Source organism: Branchiostoma belcheri, unplaced genomic scaffold, assembly GCF_001625305.1.
Source record: "Branchiostoma belcheri isolate BF01 breed outbred unplaced genomic scaffold, Haploidv18h27 scaffold94, whole genome shotgun sequence".
In the NCBI taxonomy this organism is placed as follows: domain Eukaryota; kingdom Metazoa; phylum Chordata; class Leptocardii; order Amphioxiformes; family Branchiostomatidae; genus Branchiostoma; species Branchiostoma belcheri.
The window spans coordinates 296,479-316,673 of NW_017804620.1; the positions used below are offsets into that span (position 1 = coordinate 296,479).

Genomic DNA, 20,195 nt, shown 5'->3' on the forward strand with positions numbered 1-20,195 from the left:
TACGTTTCATATAGCTTTGGGGAATATATAAGCCAACGTCACTCAAAATGCGCGTATGGAAAAACTAAACATGTCGTATGTTTGTTGAATAAACGCTACATTTCCTTTAGCTTTCGGGAACATATAAGCAAACGTCACTTAAAGAACTCGTAAGGTAAGATTAAAAACGTCGTATGTTTGTTGAATAAACGCAACGTTTCATAGAGTTTTTGGGAATATATAAGCAGACGTCACTTAAAATGTGCGTATTGAAAGATTAAACACGCCTTATTGTTGTTGAATAAACGCTATATTTCATATAGCTTTTGGGAATATACGAGTATAAGCTAAAGGGGGGAGGTTCTCCCCCCGTTCGCTTAAAGTGTGCGTAGAGAAAGATTAAACACGTCGTTTATTTGTTAAATAAACGCTACCTTTCATATAGTTTTTGTTAACATATAAGCTAAAGGGAGGAGATACCTCCCCGTTCACTTAAAATACCCGTAGGGAAAGATATAACACAGCGCATGTTTGCTGAACAAAAACCCGCTACATATCATCCATAGCTTTTGGAAACATATCAATTAAACTGCGCGTTGAGGAAGATTAAACACGTCGTATTGTCACCGTATTGTTGTTGAATAAACGCTACATTTCATATTGTTTTCGGGATCATATAAGCTAAAGGGGGGAGGTTCTCCCTCCGTTCACTTAAAGCGTGCGTAGAGAAAGATTAAACGCGTCGTTTATTTGTTGAATAAACGCTATAGCTACCTTTCATATTGTTTTCGTGAACATATAAGCTAAAGGGGAGAGGTTCTCCCTCCGTTGTTGAATAAACGCTATATTTCATATAGCTTTTGGGAATATATAAGCTAAAGGGGGGAGGTTCTCCCCCCGTTCGCTTAAAGTGTGCGTAGAGAAAGATTAAACGCGTCGTATATTTGTTAAATAAACGTACCTTTCATATAGTTTTTGTGAAAATATAAGCTAAAGGGAGGAGTTACCTCCCCGTTCACTTAGAATACCAGTAGGGAAAGATTAAACACGTCGTATGTTTGTTGAAAAAAAAAACGTTACATATCATCTATAGCTTTTGGAAACATATCACTTAAAATGCACGTTGGGAAAGATTAAACACGTCGTATTGTCGCTGTATTGTTGTTGAATAAACGCTACATTTCATATTGTTTTCGGGAGCATATAAGCTAAAGGGGGGAGGTTTTCCCCCCGTTCGCTTAAAGCGTGCGTAGAGAAAGATTAAACGCGTCGTATATTTGTTGAATAAATGCTAGCTTTCATATAACTTTTGGGAACATATAAGCTAAAGAGGGAAAGTCTGCCCACCGTACACTGAAAGTGTGCGGAGAGGAGGATTAAACACATCATATGTTTGTTGGTAAGCTATGAAAACATTTTGGTAAGCTATGAAAACATTTTTATATTTGCGTGCACCAAGGTCTGCTACAACTCATGTCAGGCGTTGAAACAGAGTTCTAGGCGCAGGCTCTCGATAATTTACGCGGCGTCTTTTCCGTCTTGCTTTAAATTGTGAGTAGAAAAAAATTAAAAATATACCTGATTGATTTACTCATGTTTCAAATTTGACTTAAGTTTTGAAACAGAAATACAAAACATTTCCTGTACCTTTCTGGGACATGTTCAACATGTTTGTCGTAACTGAATATTTCAGTATCTGTAAACCGTGCGTAAAGAAACATGCCGTAATACGTTACATTTACAACTGCGAAAATCCTTCGTAAAGATTAGATTTCTTTTTCAGTACACTTTAATCGATCTTAAAGTCTGCTTAAATATTTCCCTGTCTTTAAAGTCTCAATACGGATGTCGTAAATTTTGCTTAAATATCTGTTTTCGTGCTGTGTTTATTGACGAGGAGTTGAAACAAGTTTGGCAAACAACATTACAGTAAATTATGTGCAGTCAAAGCTTAAGAATTGTTCAAACCATCTTTTAGAAGTCATCTAAAGATCTCTCTTATATATCTCCAAACTGCTGTTAATCATTTATACTTCAAAGTACATCCCTTTGCCTTACAACTGCTGAGTACATGTTGGATAAAAAAACGTTGTTGAGAAACAAACACGTCATCAGTGTATACACTACAAAGCAAACTTGTGCTAAGCTTCACTTCAAATATTTAGTGTCATTTAGCTTAGTCCAAACAAATATGTTTTTCACGATATGTCATCATATAAAATTGTGGGAGAAATAATTGGTACAATCATTTTAATTACAATGTATTAAAATACAACAATATATTTTTTACAACAACAATACAACAATATATTTTTCACAATATGGCACCATATAAAATTGTGGGAGAAATGAGTGGTACTTATTAATCATTACTTATTAAAGGAAACTTTCTAATAAACACTGTTGTTTAAACATTAAACATGTTACTATAAAATTATTGTGACCGATTCATTGAGCTTCATAATGTTACAGTTTAGTAGTGACCACTATGGGGGTACTAAATTGCACAGTTACAATAAATGTATAAATTAATAATTAGGATGTTAATTTTCATTTTATACCATTTTGGGCTATGTTCAATAGTCGTTGCCATACATTGCACCATGTACGCTTGCCAAGTTATTCATATAAACCACTATAATCACTAACATCACTCATAACATGTAAAATGTAACACATTGCGTTCAACAATTATTATACATATTACTATAATGCAAGTTTTTGAGAATTTTTTTTTAAGTTACATGGGTAACTGACCGGCCACATATACTAATGGAATTTGAACAACATGTATTTTAGTAAAGTTTACTCATCACTAGAATAATTCAAATACCATAACACTCAAGCATCAGTACATAGTACTTACCAACAGCAAATGCATTATATTTTTACAAATTTCCTACATTATTCATTAGGGGTTGCCTGTGCTGAACAAGCGCCTTGTCTGATCGTGACTACTAGTTATTTTCATACTGCTTGCTCCCTGACTGTCTAATTATGATCATTGGTAATTATTTTAGACTGTTGGCTCATTTTTTGTCTGTGTTTTTACACCTTCATATATAGGGTTTGGCTGTAAGGCAGCTAGCAATTCATCGCCCGATAGTAGTGGTAGGTTTGCAATATCAACGGATTCAGTGATTGCCTGAGACTGGCCCTGCCCTGTCTGATCATCACCACTGGCCACTACAGTAGCTGTGGTGTTTGTGTTGGATTCAGTGTTAGCCTGAGACTGACCCTGCCCTGCCTGATCATCACCACTGGCCATTACAGTAGCTGTGGTGTTTGTGTTGGATTCAGTGATTGCCTGAGACTGACCCTGTCCTGTCTGATCATGACCACTGGCCACTACAGTAGCTGTGGTGTTTGTGTTGGATTCAGTGACCATTGGCTCATTTTTCTGTGTTTTTACACCTTCATACATAGCATTTGGCTGTAGGGCAGCTAGTAGCTCATCAACTGATACCGGTGGTAGGTTTCTAATACCAAAGGATTCTGTTGTGCCTTGAAGCTGACCAATGTCACTGGTCACTACAGTAGCTGTGGTGTTTGTGTTGGATTCAGTGATGGCCTGGGACTGACCCTGCCCTGCCTGATCATGACCACTGGCCACTACAGTAGCTGTGGTGTTTGTGTTGAATTTAGTGATGGTCTGAGACTGACCCTGCCCTCTCTGATCATGCTGGTCACCATTATCATACTGGTGATCATCACCACTGGCCATTACAATATCTGTGGTGTTTGTGTTGGATTCAGTGATGGCCTGAGACTGACCCTGCCCTGTCTGATTATATTGACGATCTATATCTTCATACTTGTGATCATGGCTACTAGTTGTTTCAACAGCCGTGAGGTTTGTGTTGTGCGAACCAGGGTTGGGATTCGAACCTGATTTTGAATTCCTTACCCACCATATTGCGAACATGACAACAGCAACAGATAACACTGAACCAACAACAGCTGCAATAGCAACAGGCACTATGGGAAAGCTGGGGCCAGATTTTAAACAACTACCAGTGACGGCAAGAGCTGATGAAGTTGTTAGCCCTTTCCCTCCAATATCAACTGGTAAGTCAACATGGCGTTTGAAGTGCCAGTGATAGTGAGAGGTGGTGGTACCATCATGATTATTATTTGCTCTTTTCAATGGATGGTCTATAGTATATGCTGTTGGGCTTACACTGTTTTCTGTATTACCCAATGATGATGTTGTCACTGCAGATGAACTCAATGAGTTTTGAGCATAGACAGGTATTGTTGATTTGGTTGGGTCTTTGCAGATCAGATCTTTGCGACTTAAATCATTAAGTTTTTTTCCTGAAAGTTTGGCAGGTTGGGCACAAGTTATTTGGTTTAGAACTGCAGGAGTTTCATTCAGCTTTTGCCAAACGGGAGTCATCTTACAGTCACACTGCCACGGGTTTTGACGAATATCTAACCTAGGAATAGATGTCATCATGTCATTGACGTCTGGGGGAATGACAGATAGCTGGTTTGACCGGAGGTACAAAATTTGGAGCTTAGGTAGATTTGAAAGCGTACCAGGATGGATGTTCCTTAGCTTGTTTGAGTTCAGTTGCAAATTTTTGAGGCAAGGCAGATTTGAAAGTGCACCGACCTCAATGCTGGATATCTTGTTGCCGGAAAGCCGCAAACTGTAGATCTTGGGTAGATTAGAGAATGTGCTAGCCTGAATGCTGTTTAAGTTGTTGTCGTCCAGGTTCAATTCTGTAAGTTTGGGTAAATTTGAGATTGCGCCAACCTGAATGCTGTTGATGTTGTTCAGGTACAGGTGCAAATTCTCTAGCGTAGTTAGATTTGAGAATATGCCAACCTGAATACTGGTTAAGTTGTTGGAGTTCAGATACACATATGAAATCTGATCTAGAGTTGAGAATGTCCCTGGCTGTACATAAGTTATTTGGTTAGAGCACAGGTACAGATATTTTAGTTTGGGTAGATCTGAGAACGTACCATTTTGAATGCTGGTAATCTTGTTGGAATCTAAATACAATTTCGTAAGCCGGGGTAAGTCTGAGAATGCGCCAACCTGAATGTTGGTTATCTTGTTGGAGTTCAGGAACAAAAGTATGAGATTTGGTAGATTTGAGAATGCGCCAACCTGAATGCTGGATATTTGGTTGGATGTAAGGTTCACCCAGAGGAGCTGGTGAAGATTTGAAAAGGTAGCCAACCTGAATACTGGTTAAGTTGTTGGAGTTCAGATACACATATGAAATCTGATCTAGAGTTGAGAATGTCCCTGGCTGTACATAAGTTATTTGGTTAGAGCACAGGTACAGATATTTAGTTTGGGTAGATCTGAGACGTACCATTTGAATGCTGGTAATCTTGTTGGAATCTAAATACAATTTCGTAAGCCGGGGTAAGTCTGAGAATGCGCCAACCTGAATGTTGGTTATCTTGTTGGAGTTCAGGAACAAAAGTATGAGATTTGGTAGATTTGAGAATGCGCCAACCTGAATGCTGGATATTTGGTTGGATGTAAGGTTCACCCAGAGGAGCTGGTGAAGATTTGAAAAGGTGCCAACCTGAATACTTGCTATTTGGTTTGAGTCAAGACTCAACGTCTCGAGTTGCCGTAGATTTGAGAGTGTGCCAGCCTGAATGCTCTTAATACGGTTCGAGGTCAGCCACAAATACTTTAGCTTTGTTAAATGTGAGAATGCATCCCTCTGAATGTTGGTTAAGTTGTTGGAGCTCAGGTTCAAATTTGTGAGCCTGCGTAGATTTGTGAACACACCAGAGTGAATACTAGTGATCTGGTTATCTTTCAAACTTAAACAGGTGATGGAATATGCGTATCGGAGGTTCTGGGGGATCTGGGTGAGGCCCCTGTTTTGGCATCTGCATCGTGATGATTGTCCACAGTTACAGTTACCTTCTGGCGTGTTGGGCTCCTTCAGGATGAGGAGCAGGAAAATCAGAAGGTGTCGCAGCTTCCTTCCCATGTCGTCCTGTAGTCTGCACAGAACAGGCAGAAGGAAGGAATTGGATTTGAAGAATGGCAATAGGTGATGGCAGACGAACACCGTTTATACCTTTTTGGATATTGGAGTTAAAACTTTTAGGTTGCAACACATAAAAGTTCTACTCACCTAGAGCTTTCGACCAGTCATTCTGGTCTTGTAAAGTAGACTGACCCAGTGAAGCATGTCACGTGGCTTCTTTGAACCTTTTTGGATGTTTCAGAAACACACAGACACACTAGCATACAGACATGCCCACTTGGCAGACAATAGACCATAGCGAGATTCCTTCTCTTTGATTTATTTTATTTTATTCACATGTATTTTTTTAGAGAATTGGGCAAAACGTATACATACTTATTGGGGCCCTGTCCTCTCCACATATACAGATAAAAATAACATCAACGAAACAAAAACAATGTAACTATCCTCTTTATCATATTTATGTCTCTGGAACCACAAATAGCAAATACAGCAACTGGAGGGGGCGTATAGTACACACAGTGTCACTAAGTCATCCAAAAGAGGTGGTTTAGACCAGATAGTGCCTAGAAACTATCTGGGTACATTTATGCCTTGGATACATGCTACCAATTATACGTACATTATATGCAAAGTATTTCATTGCCCTACACGAGTTGGATTTTTAATATCAATATTAATATACTGGAACGCAATACAGAAATATATTATGTAGAAACGCTAACATGAATAAATGCTGACAGAAAAATGCTTTGCTCCATTTTATAAGAAATAATGCTGTTTGTAAATAATTTTTCAACACAGAGCCATTTTAAGGCCACATTGTTCTAAGTCTTTGCAGGACTATCTGCATATTAGCCTTGGAAAATGGTAATTTCTTTTTTCAAATGGTACAAACCAGCGGGGCCAGAAGCAATGGGCTCTAAATTCGTATTAAATCAACATTTTTTTCTGAAGAAAATTATCATTAAACCACAAACATAATTTTATCGATATATATTCATATCAAAACCATAACATCTTTAAAGAAATGATAAAAAAACAAGGTTTGGAAACACTCCTACGTCTTATGTTTAGTCTTACTTATAAACGCAAGCCTGGTTAATTGTCTGATTCGACATATTGAATATTCATGTTTAGCAGGTTGTTTACTCTCTCAGTGGTGCGTTTTGCTGACGTGTCATTTTAAGACAATTTTTACATTTTTAATGAGTCAGATGTGGCAAAAGTTGCAAAAAAACATGAATTTCCTTTTTTTTGCTTGAATATGTCCACCTTGTGGTACATGTAGACATACATTTTGAAATGCATCATAAATATTGTACTATGACATGCCGCACCCTTTGATATTGTTTTAGTAAGAAACAAGTTTTATTACATCTATACCTGTACCTGTACCTATCCCCTTTCTCATACTGGAAGGTCGGGGACCACGAAAATATTTAGTGTTAGTTTCTTACAATACATTTGAACACAAAAATACTAGTAATTTTGCATGAGAAGCGATGTCTCTTGTATAGTTATTTGTGTACTATTCCAGCCTCACTTTTCCAGTGTATATACAGAAAAAATGATCTTACCTGAGTGTTCAATCAAAACTTACCTTTCTCGACACTCGGAATATCTTCAGTTCTCGGGCGATGAAGCCATGGCGGTCTTTTTTCTGTCTTCGTTCTGCAGATGCGAGCTCTGGGTGCCTGGTCCGTACTCAGCGGCAGTCTGACAAACAAGCCTTGAAAAATCTTACGCAATCTGGGTGTGTTGATTGTCTGAAGCTGGCTGTTTGAATATTAACATTAATGATAAATAATAACGGCTTGCTTGCCATTTGAAATCGCCTCGAAATTCCTTAACTGTAATTTTGCTGTTAGCTGCTATGGGGCACTTTTACCACATTGTGTTGATAAAAATTCACGGTTCTCGGTGGCAAATATGCAGATGTTGGCACATTGGCGCACCAAAGCCGTAGTGTTTTTTTGCACAAATTTACTAATAGACAGATTAGCCTAAGAGGCTCGGTGGGCGTCACTCCACCGTACAAGGAAGAAACTCGTGTAAAGTGCCTTTCCCAAGGGCACAACGTCGGGCCGCGGACATGATGAGCATCGAACCCGGGACCTATTGGTTCCGAGTCCAACGCTCTAATCGTTGCGCCAATAACGTCACGACATTATGTTGCTAATATTAATGCGATTCTACACGTTTCTATTGTGTTCATAATGTTAATGATAATGTTTAATAATAATAATAATAATAACACACTTGTTCATTTTCTTCAAGTTAGTTGTGATTGAGATAATTATACATTCCTACAGACGACCAAAAGCCTCCATAATTTGCCGTTAAGCATTTTCTTTATTGACGAGGAGTTGAAACAAGTTTGGCAAATAACATTACAGTAAATTATGTGCAGTCAAAGCTTAAGAATTGTTCAAACCATCTTTTAGAAGTCATCTAAAGATCTCTCTTAAATATCTCCAAACTGCTGTTAATCATTTATGGTTCAAAGTACATGCTTTTGCCTTACAACTGCTGAGTACATGTTGGATAAAAACGTTGTTGAGAAACAAACACGTCATCAGTGCACTAGAACACTAGAAAGAAAGCTTGTGCTTAATTAGCTTCACTTCAAATATTTAGTGTCATTTAGTGTCCAAACAAATATGTACGTCACAATATGTCACTATATGAAATTGCGGCTTAGTTTGCTATTAAAGGAATAGTTAGTTATTAAAGGAACCTTTCAATTTAACACTGACTGTTGTTTATACATGTTACTAAAAAGATTATTTGAGAAGATAATTGAGCTTCAAAATGTTACAGTTTTTTAGTGCCCCTTATCGTAAATTGCACTGTTACAATAAATATATAAACCACTTAATTGAAAATCGCTAGCATCACTTACAACATGTGACATATAACACCTTGCGTTAAAAAGTATCCATTTTACTATAATACAATCTTTTTAAGGAAATGAAGTCCTTTCAAGTTATATGGGTAAATCATCAGTCACACATACTACTGGAATTTGAACAACATGTATTTTAGTAAAGTTTACTCATCACTAGAATAATTCAAATACCATAACACACAAGCATCGGTACATAGTACTTACCAACAGCAAAGGCATTATATTTTTTTACAAATTTCCTACATTATTCATTAGATGGTTGCCTGTGCTAAACAATCGCCTTGTCTGCCCTTTGGTTATTTCCATACTGCTTGCTCCCTGACTGTCTAATCATGATCACTGGTCATTGTCATAGACCGTTGGCTTATTTTTTGTGTGATTTTACACCTTCATACATAGGGTTTGGCTCTAAGGCAGCTAGCAATGCATCGTCAGATAGTAGTGGTAGGTGTGCAATATCAACGGATTCAGTGATGGCCTGAGACTGACCCTGCCCTGTCTGATCATGACCACTGGCCACTACAGTAGCTGTGGTGTTTGTGTTGGATTCAGTGATGGCCCGAGACTGACCCTGCCCTGTCTGATCATCACCACTGGCCATTACAGTAGCTGTGGTGTTTGTGTTGGATTCAGTGATAGACTGACCCTGCCCTGTCTGATCTTGTAGGTTCATATTTTCATACTGGTGGTCTTCACCAGTGGTCACTGCAACAGCTGTAGTGTTTGTGTTGGATTCAGTGATGGTCTGAGACTGACCCTGCCCTGTCTGATCATGACCACTTGTCCCTATAGTAGCTGTGGTGTTTGTGTTGGATTCAGTGATGGCCTGAGACTGACTCTGCCCTGTCTGATATTGCTGGTCACTATTTTCATACTTATGATCATCACCACTGGCCATTACAACAGCTGTGGTGTTTGTGTTGGATTCAGTGATGGTCTGAGACTGACCCTGCCCTGTCTGATCATCACCACTTGTCCCTATAGTAGCTGTGGTGTTTGTGTTGGATTCAGCGATGGCCTGAGACTGACCCTGCCCTGTCTGATCATGCTGGTCATCATTTTCATACTGATGTTCATCACAACTGGCCATTACAGCAGCTGTGGTGTTTGTGTTGTGCAAACCAGGGTTGGAGTTCAAACCTGAATTCGAATTCCTCACCCACCATATTGAGAAAATGACAACAACAACAACAGATAGCACTGAACCAACGGCTGAAATGGCAACAGGTGGTATTAGAAAAAGGTGGCCAGATTTTGAAAAACTATCAGTGACGGCAAGACTTGATGAAGTTGTTAGCCGTTTCCCTCCAATTTCAACTGGTAAGTCAACATTGCGTTTGAAGTGCCAGTGATAGTGATAGGTGGTGGTACCATCATTATTATTTGCGCTTTGCAATGGATGGCCTATAGTATATGCTGTTAGGCTTACACTGTTTTCTGTATTTTCTGTAGAATCAACAGGTGGTGTTGATTTGGTTGGGTCTTTGCAGATCAGATCGTCGGGACTTAATTCTTTAAGTTCTTTTCCTGAAAGTTTGGCAGGTTGGGCACAAGTTATCTGATTTAGAACTGCAGGGGTCTCAGTCAGCTTTTGCCAAAAGGGAGCCATCTTACAGTCACACTGCCAGGGGTTGTGGCGAATCTGTAAGTCAGGAATAGATGTCATCATGTCATTGAAGTCTGGGGGAAGGGCAGATAGCTGGTTTGAATGGAGGTACAAAATTTGGAGCTTGGTCAGATTTGAAAGCGTACCAGGATGGATGTTCCATAGGTTGTTTGAGGCCAGTTGCAAATTTTTGAGGCAAGGCAGATTTGAAAGTGCACCAACCTCAATGCTTGATATCTCGTTGGCGGCAAGGTTCAAAACGCCGAGTTGGGGTAGGTTTGAGAATGTGCCAGCCTGAACGCTGGTTATGTTGTTTTCGTGCAGGTTCAATTCTCTAAGCTTGGGTAAATTTGAGATTGCGCCAACCTGAATGCTGTTTATGTTGTTCAGGTACAGGTGCAAATTCACTAGCTTAGTTAGATTTGAGAATATGCCAGCCTGAATACTGGTTAAGTTGTTGGAGTTCAGATACACATATGAAATCTGAGCTAGAGTTGAGAATGTCCCTGGCTGTACATAAGTTATTTGGTTAGAGCACAGGTACAGAGTTTTTAGTTTGGGTAGATCTGAGAATGTACCATTTTGAATGCTGGTTATGTTGTTGGAATTTAGATACAATTTCGTAAGCCGGGGTAAGTCTGAGAATACGCCAACCTGAATGTTGGTTATCTTGTTGCACTTCAGGCACAAACTTCTGAGCTCTGGTAAATTTGAAAATGAGCCAGATTGAATGCTCGATATTTGGTTTGAGTCAAGACGCAACGTCTTGAGCTGCCGTAGATTTGAGAATATGCCAACCTGAATGCTGGATATTTGGTTTGAGTCAAGACGCAACGTTCTGAGCTTCAATAGATTTGAGAGTGTGCCAGCCTGAATGCTGCTTATACGGTTCGAGTCCAGGTTCAATATTTCTAGCTTTCTTAGACTTGAGAATGCATTCCCCTGAATGCTGGTCAGGTTGTTGAAGCTAAGGCTCAAATATTCGAGCTTGCGTAGATTTGAGAACGCACCAGAGTGAATACTAGTGATCTGGTTATCTTTCAAACTTAACCAGGTGATGGAATATGGGTATCGGAAGTTCTGGGGGATCTGGGTGAGGCCCCTGCTTTGGCATCTGCAGTGTGATGATTGTCCACAGTCACAGTTACCTTCTGGCGTGTTGGGCTCCTTCAGGATGAGGAGCAGGAAAATCAGAAGGTGTCGCAGCTTCCTTCCCATGTCGTCCTGGAATCTGCACAGAACAGGCAGAAGGAAGGAATTGAATTTAAAGAATGGCAATACGTGATGGCAGACGAACACCCTTTATACCTTTTTTGCCACCGATCGTGTGCCATGGGGAAAGGCACTTTACACGAATTTCCTCACTTCACTCAGGTGTAAATGAGTATTGCATTGTCTTTCATGTTGGTGGGGGCAGTGAAATAAGTTGAAAAAAACGTGATTAAATGTTGGAATCTATAAAACAACATGGGATCTAAATACATATCAAATCAATTATTTTCGCAAACACCTCTAAAGAAAAATATCACAAAAATATTAATCACAATCTAGGTATGGTTAAAACTTCACATCAGTGAAAATGGATAAGCAAGGCTTAAAAGCCCTCTTGCACCATATGTTAAGTCACACTCATAAACACGTGTTTACTTAATTGTCTGGTTCGGGCTGTTTGAATATTCATGTTTAGCAGGTTGTTTACTACCTGATCTGGTGCGTTTGCTGACGTGTCATGTTAAGACATATTTTACATTTTCAGTGATTGTGGTATGGAAATATGAGAACAGAACATGATTTGCTTGAACATATCCAATTTTGCTTGAATATATTCACCTTGTGGTTCATACAGACATCAACTTTTAAATTTATCAGAAATATTGTATTATGGCATGTCGCACTTTTTGGTATGCTAGTATTTCAGGAAAAGAATAATATTTTACCACATTTCACTTAATGTTCACGAAGTACGGATGCCCTCAGAGCCAGATTCTTCCACCACATCAAATTTTGCATAAGAACCAAAATGAATGTCTCTTCTGTAAAAAATTGTCTACTATTCAAGTCTCTCTTCCCTCATGAGTGTAAAAAAAAGACTACGTCTTACCTAAGGGTCGATTCAAACCTTTTACGCCAGAAGAGTTTTAGTCAGAACCTACCAGGCTATGAAATCATGACGGAATTTTCTCAATCTTCTTGATGCCGTTGTGTCTCTCAGTTGGGAGCTCTGGGCAGCTGTTCCGTTCTCTCCAAGCAGAGGTTGTTGGAGAATGATCGTTAGCTTTTTATATATGGCCGTTTTTGTCGCTAATCCCACCACCCGTTGGTGGCCGGCGACCTTCTCTGGCTAATGGATACTGCCTGGTCAATTTGATACTGTCTTTTTGCCACAGAAAGGGATCTGCTTGGAGATTAGCTGTTCCGTACTGGAGTCTCACCAGCAATCTTGTTTTAAGTCCTTCTAACGTGGGCGTGTTGATTGTCTGAGACTAGCTGGTTGAATATTAACTTTAATTACCTTCGTCAGAAGGTTGTGTGTTTATGCTGAGGTCACATTTCCAAACCGGGGCCCGGCCGGGCTGCTTCGATTAACAAAAAATCAATAATTTACATCAATAATATACGCAAAGGGTTCCAATTATTAATTTTGCCGCCTTTTTGTGCTTTGTTGTCTTTTACATCATACTTTTCGTTTCATAATACTGCCCGGCCGGGCCCCGTTTTGGAAATGTGACCCAAGCATTAGCTATAGGTGCACCATATATAAGGCTGATTTTTTTATTGGTTATAACTCGGGGTGTGGTCATGTCTTGTATTTTCATGACATTTGGTATGTTGGGGCAACAAAGGTCAAGCTAAAATTTTGGGTACTTTGGGTAAATAAGATTTTACCTCTAGTTATAGTAATAATAATGGTTCGTTTGTTCCCTGGCATCGCGTTTAAATTCATTGGGTGCAGTTTTGTTGTCAGTTGCGATGGGGCAATTTTACTTCATGTTGATAATGTTACCAAGTATTGCCTGTTAACAAATAACGTTCGAAGTTCGAAGAGACAAGCGTTGGACAATAACATGCATCAATCGACAGGACTACATTTCTCATGATTCCTAGATTTAATCCATCATTTCTATCTCTGTACAAATTTCTTTGGAATAGAAAATAGATGTAAAGTATATACAAAGTATAGTCGACTTGCAGCAACAAAGCAACAAACAACAAGCCTCTTTTCTAGCTTTAAGTTATCCCTATTTCATTCCTTTGCACATCAATTTAGTTTCTTTCGACTGTCATAGCAACTGTTGTCAGCTCCACAGCAGAGTAACGCAGACGCCCAACACCAGAGTCAGCCAGGCGGTTGCCAAGGCGATCGTTGCCCGGGAGGCCGGAACGCCGTTGCAGCCGTTAGCGCCCCGGCAGCAGCGGTGGCAGACATACTGTCCGCCCTGCACCGAGCACTGTTCGTTCGGCACGCTCGACAACCCGTTGTTTAGGGCTTCACTGCTGCAGTCTTCGGGAGCTCTGCACCCTCGCCGGACATTCACGAGGTTTGTCGAGCCCTGCGATTCTCTCGTCGTCTCGAGCTGCATAAGGCGGGAAAGCAATGAAGACATTTATCATTGTCATCCACAACATCACCATCATTATCCTCACCTTCCTACTCCTCCTCATGAGGATGATGATCATGATCATGATCATGATGATAATGATGATGATGATGATGATGATGATGATCATCATCATCATGATCATGATCATCATCATCATCATCACCATCATCATCACCATCATCATCACCATCATCATGATCATCATCAGGATCATCATTATGATCATCATAATGATCATCATGATCATGATGATGATCATCATGATGATCATGATGATCATTATGATGATCATAATGATGATCCTGATGATGATCATGCTGATGATGATCATGATGATGATCATGATGATGATCATGATGATGATGATCATGATGATTATCATGATGATGATTGTCTACCAGATGGTTTAATGTGCCTTAGTAGCATGCCATGTGAATATAACTACGGACATGACTGAAAAACGATAGGAGAGGAGCAAACTTACGTAGCACCACTGCCCGATGCCGCAGGCTGCCGTACTGTCACCGCTCTGTTGAGTCTCCGCACAACTGGTGTTTCCACTACATTCATAGCACTGCAACGAAAGGGGAAAACGGTCACAGTTCTTCGAAAAACTGATAGACGTCGCGGCAGGCATGGCAGTAACTGCATGGCAGTTTTGGCCACTGTAATTATATAGAAGAGTGATTTACAGTGATTTTCTTTACCGTAGGAGAAATCCAGTCCAGGAAGTCAGTGACTTTACTGTAGACTCCCGGGCTCTGTTCCAGCGCGCACCCACCACCAAAACTCGTGACTCCCGCCAGGAACCAGGAGTCGTTACCGGGCTTCTGGCAAACGAACGGTCCGCCTAAGGAAATTAGAGACGTTTAGTTTGCACTCATGAATAAAGCACGGTTCTGGATACGCGTGGACTATTCAGAACTGTGCCTGAACAAGGTTCTGGATAAAACAAGGTTCTGGATACTCATGGACTACCCAGAACTGTGCCTCAGCAAGGGTCTGGATAAATCACGGTTCTTGTGGCGTAGCGGCAGCGTGCGCGACTCAGAACCAAGAGGTCCCGGGTTCGAATCCTAACATGCCACCAATCAACGTTGCCCTCAAGAAAGGCACTTTACACGACTTTCCTCACTTCGCTCAGGTGAAAATGAGTAAATGTCCCCTGTGTTGGTGGTGGCGGCATTAATATAAGTTGAAAAAAACTTGAGTGTGCCGTCACCACGTCTTGTGATTAGATGTTGGAATAAAACAAAATCACGGTTCTGGATACAGCAGAGGGCGTTCTCCTCACCTGAGTCCCCCTGGCAGGTGTCAATCCCGCCGTTGTCCCAGTCCCCGGCGCACAGCTGGTTAAACGAGAACGTGTCGTACGCCTGCGCACACAGAGACCTCGCCAGGATCGGCAGCTCCACCTGGTACAGACTGGTCGGCTGCGCCCCTGGAAAAACGTGGGAAAATTTAGAGCGCATTCTACTACTACTTCTACTACTACTACTACTTTTACTATTACTACTACTACTACTACTTCTACTACAGTAACTACTGCTGCTGCTGCTACTACTACTACTACTGCTGCTGCTGCTACTACTACTACAGCTGTTGCTGCTACTACTACTACTACCACTACTACTACTACTGCTACTACTTATATATTAACTACTACTACAACTACTACTGCTACTCTACTACTACCACCACCATCACTACTACCACCCCTACTACTAATACTGCATGCTGCTGTTACTACCACCACTGCTACTATCACTACTACTACTACTACTACTACTACTACTACTACGATGACGACGACTACTTCTTCTTCTTCTTTTTCTTCTTCTTCTACTACTACTACTGCAACTTCCACTACCACCACTACTACTACTACTGTTACTACCTCTGCCTAGTTGGGAAAACGCAGGAAACTTGAGAACAGCAATTACTACTACTACATGTGTGCTACTACTATTACCACCAACACCACCACTACTAATTATTCTTCTTACTACAACAACAACAACAACAACTACTACTACTATTACTACACAACTACTCCTAGTGCTTACCCCCGTCCTCCAGTAGCCCCCAGCCTGTGGCGGTGCAGTTGGTTCCGGCTGGAAAAGTGTCGGTCGCGTCCGGCAGGCAGGCGATGTTCACCGCGCCTGTGGGAGAAACGGGAACAGGTCAGGACATTTCAGAACAGGCTAGAACATTTCAAACTGGCAATTCCTCTTGCAATAATGCGGTTTTGATGCGGTGTTGTAATTCAATCTACTACTACTTGATGTTGACTGCGCCTGTGGGAGAAAACGGAAGCAGGTCAGGAGTTACTCAGGGCATTTCTAATCTTGCAATCATCTTGTAATTATAGTTTCAATTTTGTGTTGCCATTCAATTATGGTAGCCTCCATCAGGCCTTTCTACGGAAATTCGGATCGTAGAATTCGGCAAAAAAGAGAGTAAAATTTGCCAAGGGAGTCCGGCCGCGGGGAGGTAGTTTCTTTCCCTCCGAAGCGCGGCCAGTCAAACCTACAAGGCGGCCAAACTCCCCTGGCTGAATTATTCTCTTATATATATATAGCCAGCGTAGTTATTCTGGTAGAGACTATAAGAGATATACGTTTGCATGATTGTGTGCCTGTGTTATATCTGAATCTGACTACACAACACAGATTCAATTCTACCTGGCAACTTCCAGGTTCAACCAACCAACATGGCCGACAATGCTTTCATTAGAGTCACGTGAGTGCAAACACCCTACGCACAGCGCAAATGAAAAAGAAAACACCGTTAGCGTTATCACTGTTATTATCGTTAACGTTACGTACTCTGTGATGTGTCTACCGCTTGGTTCAGCCTCACCAGGGCCACGTCATTGGCCAGGGTCGTCTGCTGGTAGTCATGGTGATGGTGGATGACGTCAGCGGTGCGCCGCTGTTCCGTGGTGTCGTTCCCAGGGTTGACGTTGTGTTTTCCCGCCAAAATAGTCGTGTCCTCCAGAATGGAGCTGTATGGAGAGGCTAGAGTTAGGGGATCGCATACCTCCTTCAATTTAGTCCTTGGCTGTTATATGGGACATTTAAAACAGCCATAGTACAAACACATTCCTGTATATGGTACAAGCACATCCATATCTATGGTGACCAGCGCGTTCAACTCTGTTCTGCCACTTGCATAATGTAACCCAACACCACAGGGTGTCTGCTACAGCACATGTTACCATGGTGACAGACGTCTGGTCTATGTCATTGGTCCATTTATCCGTTTGGAGCAAAAGAAGAAGAACAAAAGGAAGCCGAGAAGTGGAAGAAGAAGAAGAAATTGAGCAAAAACAATATGTTTCCCTCTGCGAAAGTAAACATAATAAACTTACGTGGCTTCGTCGTAGCAGTGTTCTGCCGTGAGGACCCAGCGGGGGTCTATGAGGGTCCCGCCGCAGAAACCCTGCTCGCCGGAGCGGTCAATCACCAGCACCTGGACCTGTAAAATGCACCAAAGACTGTCTCTACCCAGCAATCTTCAACACTCAGTAGGCCCCAATCTCGATGTGCAAAATCTGTCTGAACAAGCTTGTACTAACTTATTGCTTAAGCCAGGGCTTACCTCTCGTGAGCCCGGAAACCAACAGGCATATCTTAACCCTAACTCAATCTTGCATTGTTCACTCAAATGGGTTTACAAATAACGAAATGTGTTCAACTGTCTAGGGAAAACTATAATATATAATTCATTTTCAAAACATTATGATATGACTGGTTTATTGATGACAATGTAAAACAGTTTTGCAGAACCCAGGGGTTCTGAATTGCACTGTTGCTCACAATTACAATGATCCTTGTTTACGTGTTAACGCCCATGTGCTGTTTTGTTATTTGCTGTTTTGTTACCCGTTGTTGTTTAGGTATTATTATTTTCCATTGTATGTACTCTTCTTTGTCAGTGGTGGGGCTAAGATAAGCAACCTGCTAGAGTCGCCCACCACTGTGTTCTGTAAGATTCTAAGTTGTTGAATAAAAAAAAAGCACCTGCCAGGGCCACGCCCCCACGGCAGCCGGACGTCCGCCCACGATCCGCGCGCTCACCGTGGTCCTCGTGCCGCAATCTGGCAATCGATATACATGTAGAGCCCTGAATTGTAAGTTGTGATCCAGATGTGTTACAGTTTACTTGTACATCAATGAAGCGATTTCTCGACCAATAAATTAATCAATTTATCAATAGATCAATCAACCTATCGATATGTTTATTGGTCGTGGTGCCACAGTCTACTTGCCCACCCAAGACACAACAAAGTAAAAATCTTTCCACCTTATATCTACTTGAAGAATCGTATGTATATATATATATATATATATATATATATATATATATATATATATCATATATATCATTACAATTTTCCCTCCCAAAGTCTGTTTGGAGATGGGCAGAGATATGATCACTACTGTAACTATCTCTCCTCCTAATGTCTGCTTGGACATTACCGGCAGCGTACTTACCCCCATGAACAGTCTGTATCACTGACAGCGCAGCCAGGTAGAGACCGAACCACGGGTACATCAATCTGGAATGAGACAAAGAAAAAGCTTAAAGCTTGTGTCACTTGCCATAAACCAGACAACCAGGGATGGCAGACCCCCTTGTCCCTACTTCTTTGCGACCCTTCCAGCCCCACAGACGCAAATAGTAGACTAAGTCTCTTTCTTTAGGAAGCCATTGTCATGTGCTTTTTCTGGCATTTCTATTTCAGTACACATAGAGAAATGAAGAAATGTTTTGAAGCCTGGCTGCAAATAGCAGCGCTGAGTGTGCCTATAGCAAAGGTCATGGTTTGCGCTTTGTTTGCACGAAACACTAAGGTCGGCTCAGACACCGTGCACTGTCAAAATTGGCACGGGAGGCAACAGCCATAGCTGCATATACAAAAGCCGGGAAAACTGGCTGTTATAAAAAGCATCAGGCGTATCACAGACAGACACTAGGGTCCGTGATACCTGAATTAATGGCTAACTGGACCCACAACCCTGTACTTCTGGCTTCAACCAGTGGACGACCAACTTCCTGAAAACTAAAACCGGTTCGGCAGGTAGAAACGTGACCTGGTTTAAATGTATGGTAAGGTCAAATGGTTTGACTTTTCCCTCTCCACGCAGGTGTAAAATGGGTACCTGACTTCGGTTGGGGAGGTAATAGCCAGTGGAAGGAGAGGGTGCCCTAGACACAGTGGATGTACAATGTACTGCCCCTACAGCCTAAAAAAGACTGTTATACCTTTACCCTAACCGTGTAAAATAGCTGGTTGAGTCTGCTTTTAACTTAAGAATGGATCAAAACTTTCCGGAAAATACGGGAAAAAACAACGTCTTAGCAGACTAAAATACACACTGTGAAGTGTCATATAGTGTTTAAATAAACACCTCAGGTGATACATTGTTTATTTGCAGTAGCAGTGTGTAAGTACCAGTCAGTGTACCTGTACTAACAGTAACACTTGTAGCTGGCTTTGTACTTGGCTTTCAAGTGGTCTTACAGTTCAATAACAAGAGTGTTAGAACACAACCAGGCTGCCTTAAGAAGTCTTAAGTAGAAAACTTACCTTATTCACCTTCTTGTAGGTGTGTAGAGGAGTACTAGAACGCTAGGACGGAATGTTCGGTAATTTCGAGTGTAGACACACCTCACGAACTTGACTCAAGTGTCTAAGAATAGTCTTAGAATAGTCTCTCAAGAAGCCTAAGAAAACTTACCTGTTTTGTACAGGTGTTTATAGCAGCACTAGAAGGTTAGGACGGAGAATGGACGGAATATTTGGCGGTTCTGAGTGTAGACACAGCGTGCTAGGCCATGTTTGTTGTCTACTGTTGGTACCGGTGTGCCTTGTCCCCCTTCCTGAAACCTGATACTCCAGACACCCTCACCTGTTGTAAAGGTGTTGCCCCGTTGCTATAGAGACGAGGGTGTGGACGCAGTGACCTACTTGTCAGCACGTCTTGTGTTCTTTCAGACAACCGATACGTGACACGAAGGGGTCGGCAAATATATTTTGTACCACTTTGTCAAGACGGAATAAGAAATTGTAGTAAAATAATAATACAGACAACTATACGGCCGGGTTTAGCTATTTG

At 41.1% G+C, this 20,195-nt stretch overlaps 1 protein-coding gene and 1 pseudogene across 1 annotated transcript in view; both read right to left on the reverse strand.

The window, feature by feature from the left end:
* LOC109461539 (uncharacterized protein YBL113C-like) overlaps window positions 1–9,952 on the reverse strand; it is a 13,718-nt gene extending 3,766 nt beyond the window's left edge. Inside the window, exons 1-6 of the mRNA XM_019757919.1 lie at window positions 9,835–9,952; window positions 9,619–9,768; window positions 9,352–9,513; window positions 4,419–4,449; window positions 3,496–3,809; window positions 3,167–3,393 (exon numbers count right to left, since the gene is read on the reverse strand). Coding sequence (XP_019613478.1) covers window positions 3,167–3,393; window positions 3,496–3,809; window positions 4,419–4,449; window positions 9,352–9,513; window positions 9,619–9,768; window positions 9,835–9,952 — 1,002 coding nt within the window. The remainder of the gene's footprint in view (window positions 1–3,166; window positions 3,394–3,495; window positions 3,810–4,418; window positions 4,450–9,351; window positions 9,514–9,618; window positions 9,769–9,834) is intronic.
* A 526-nt stretch (window positions 9,953–10,478) lies between these two features.
* LOC109461540 lies at window positions 10,479–19,964 on the reverse strand (annotated as a pseudogene).
* Window positions 19,965–20,195: the final 231 nt, after the last annotated feature.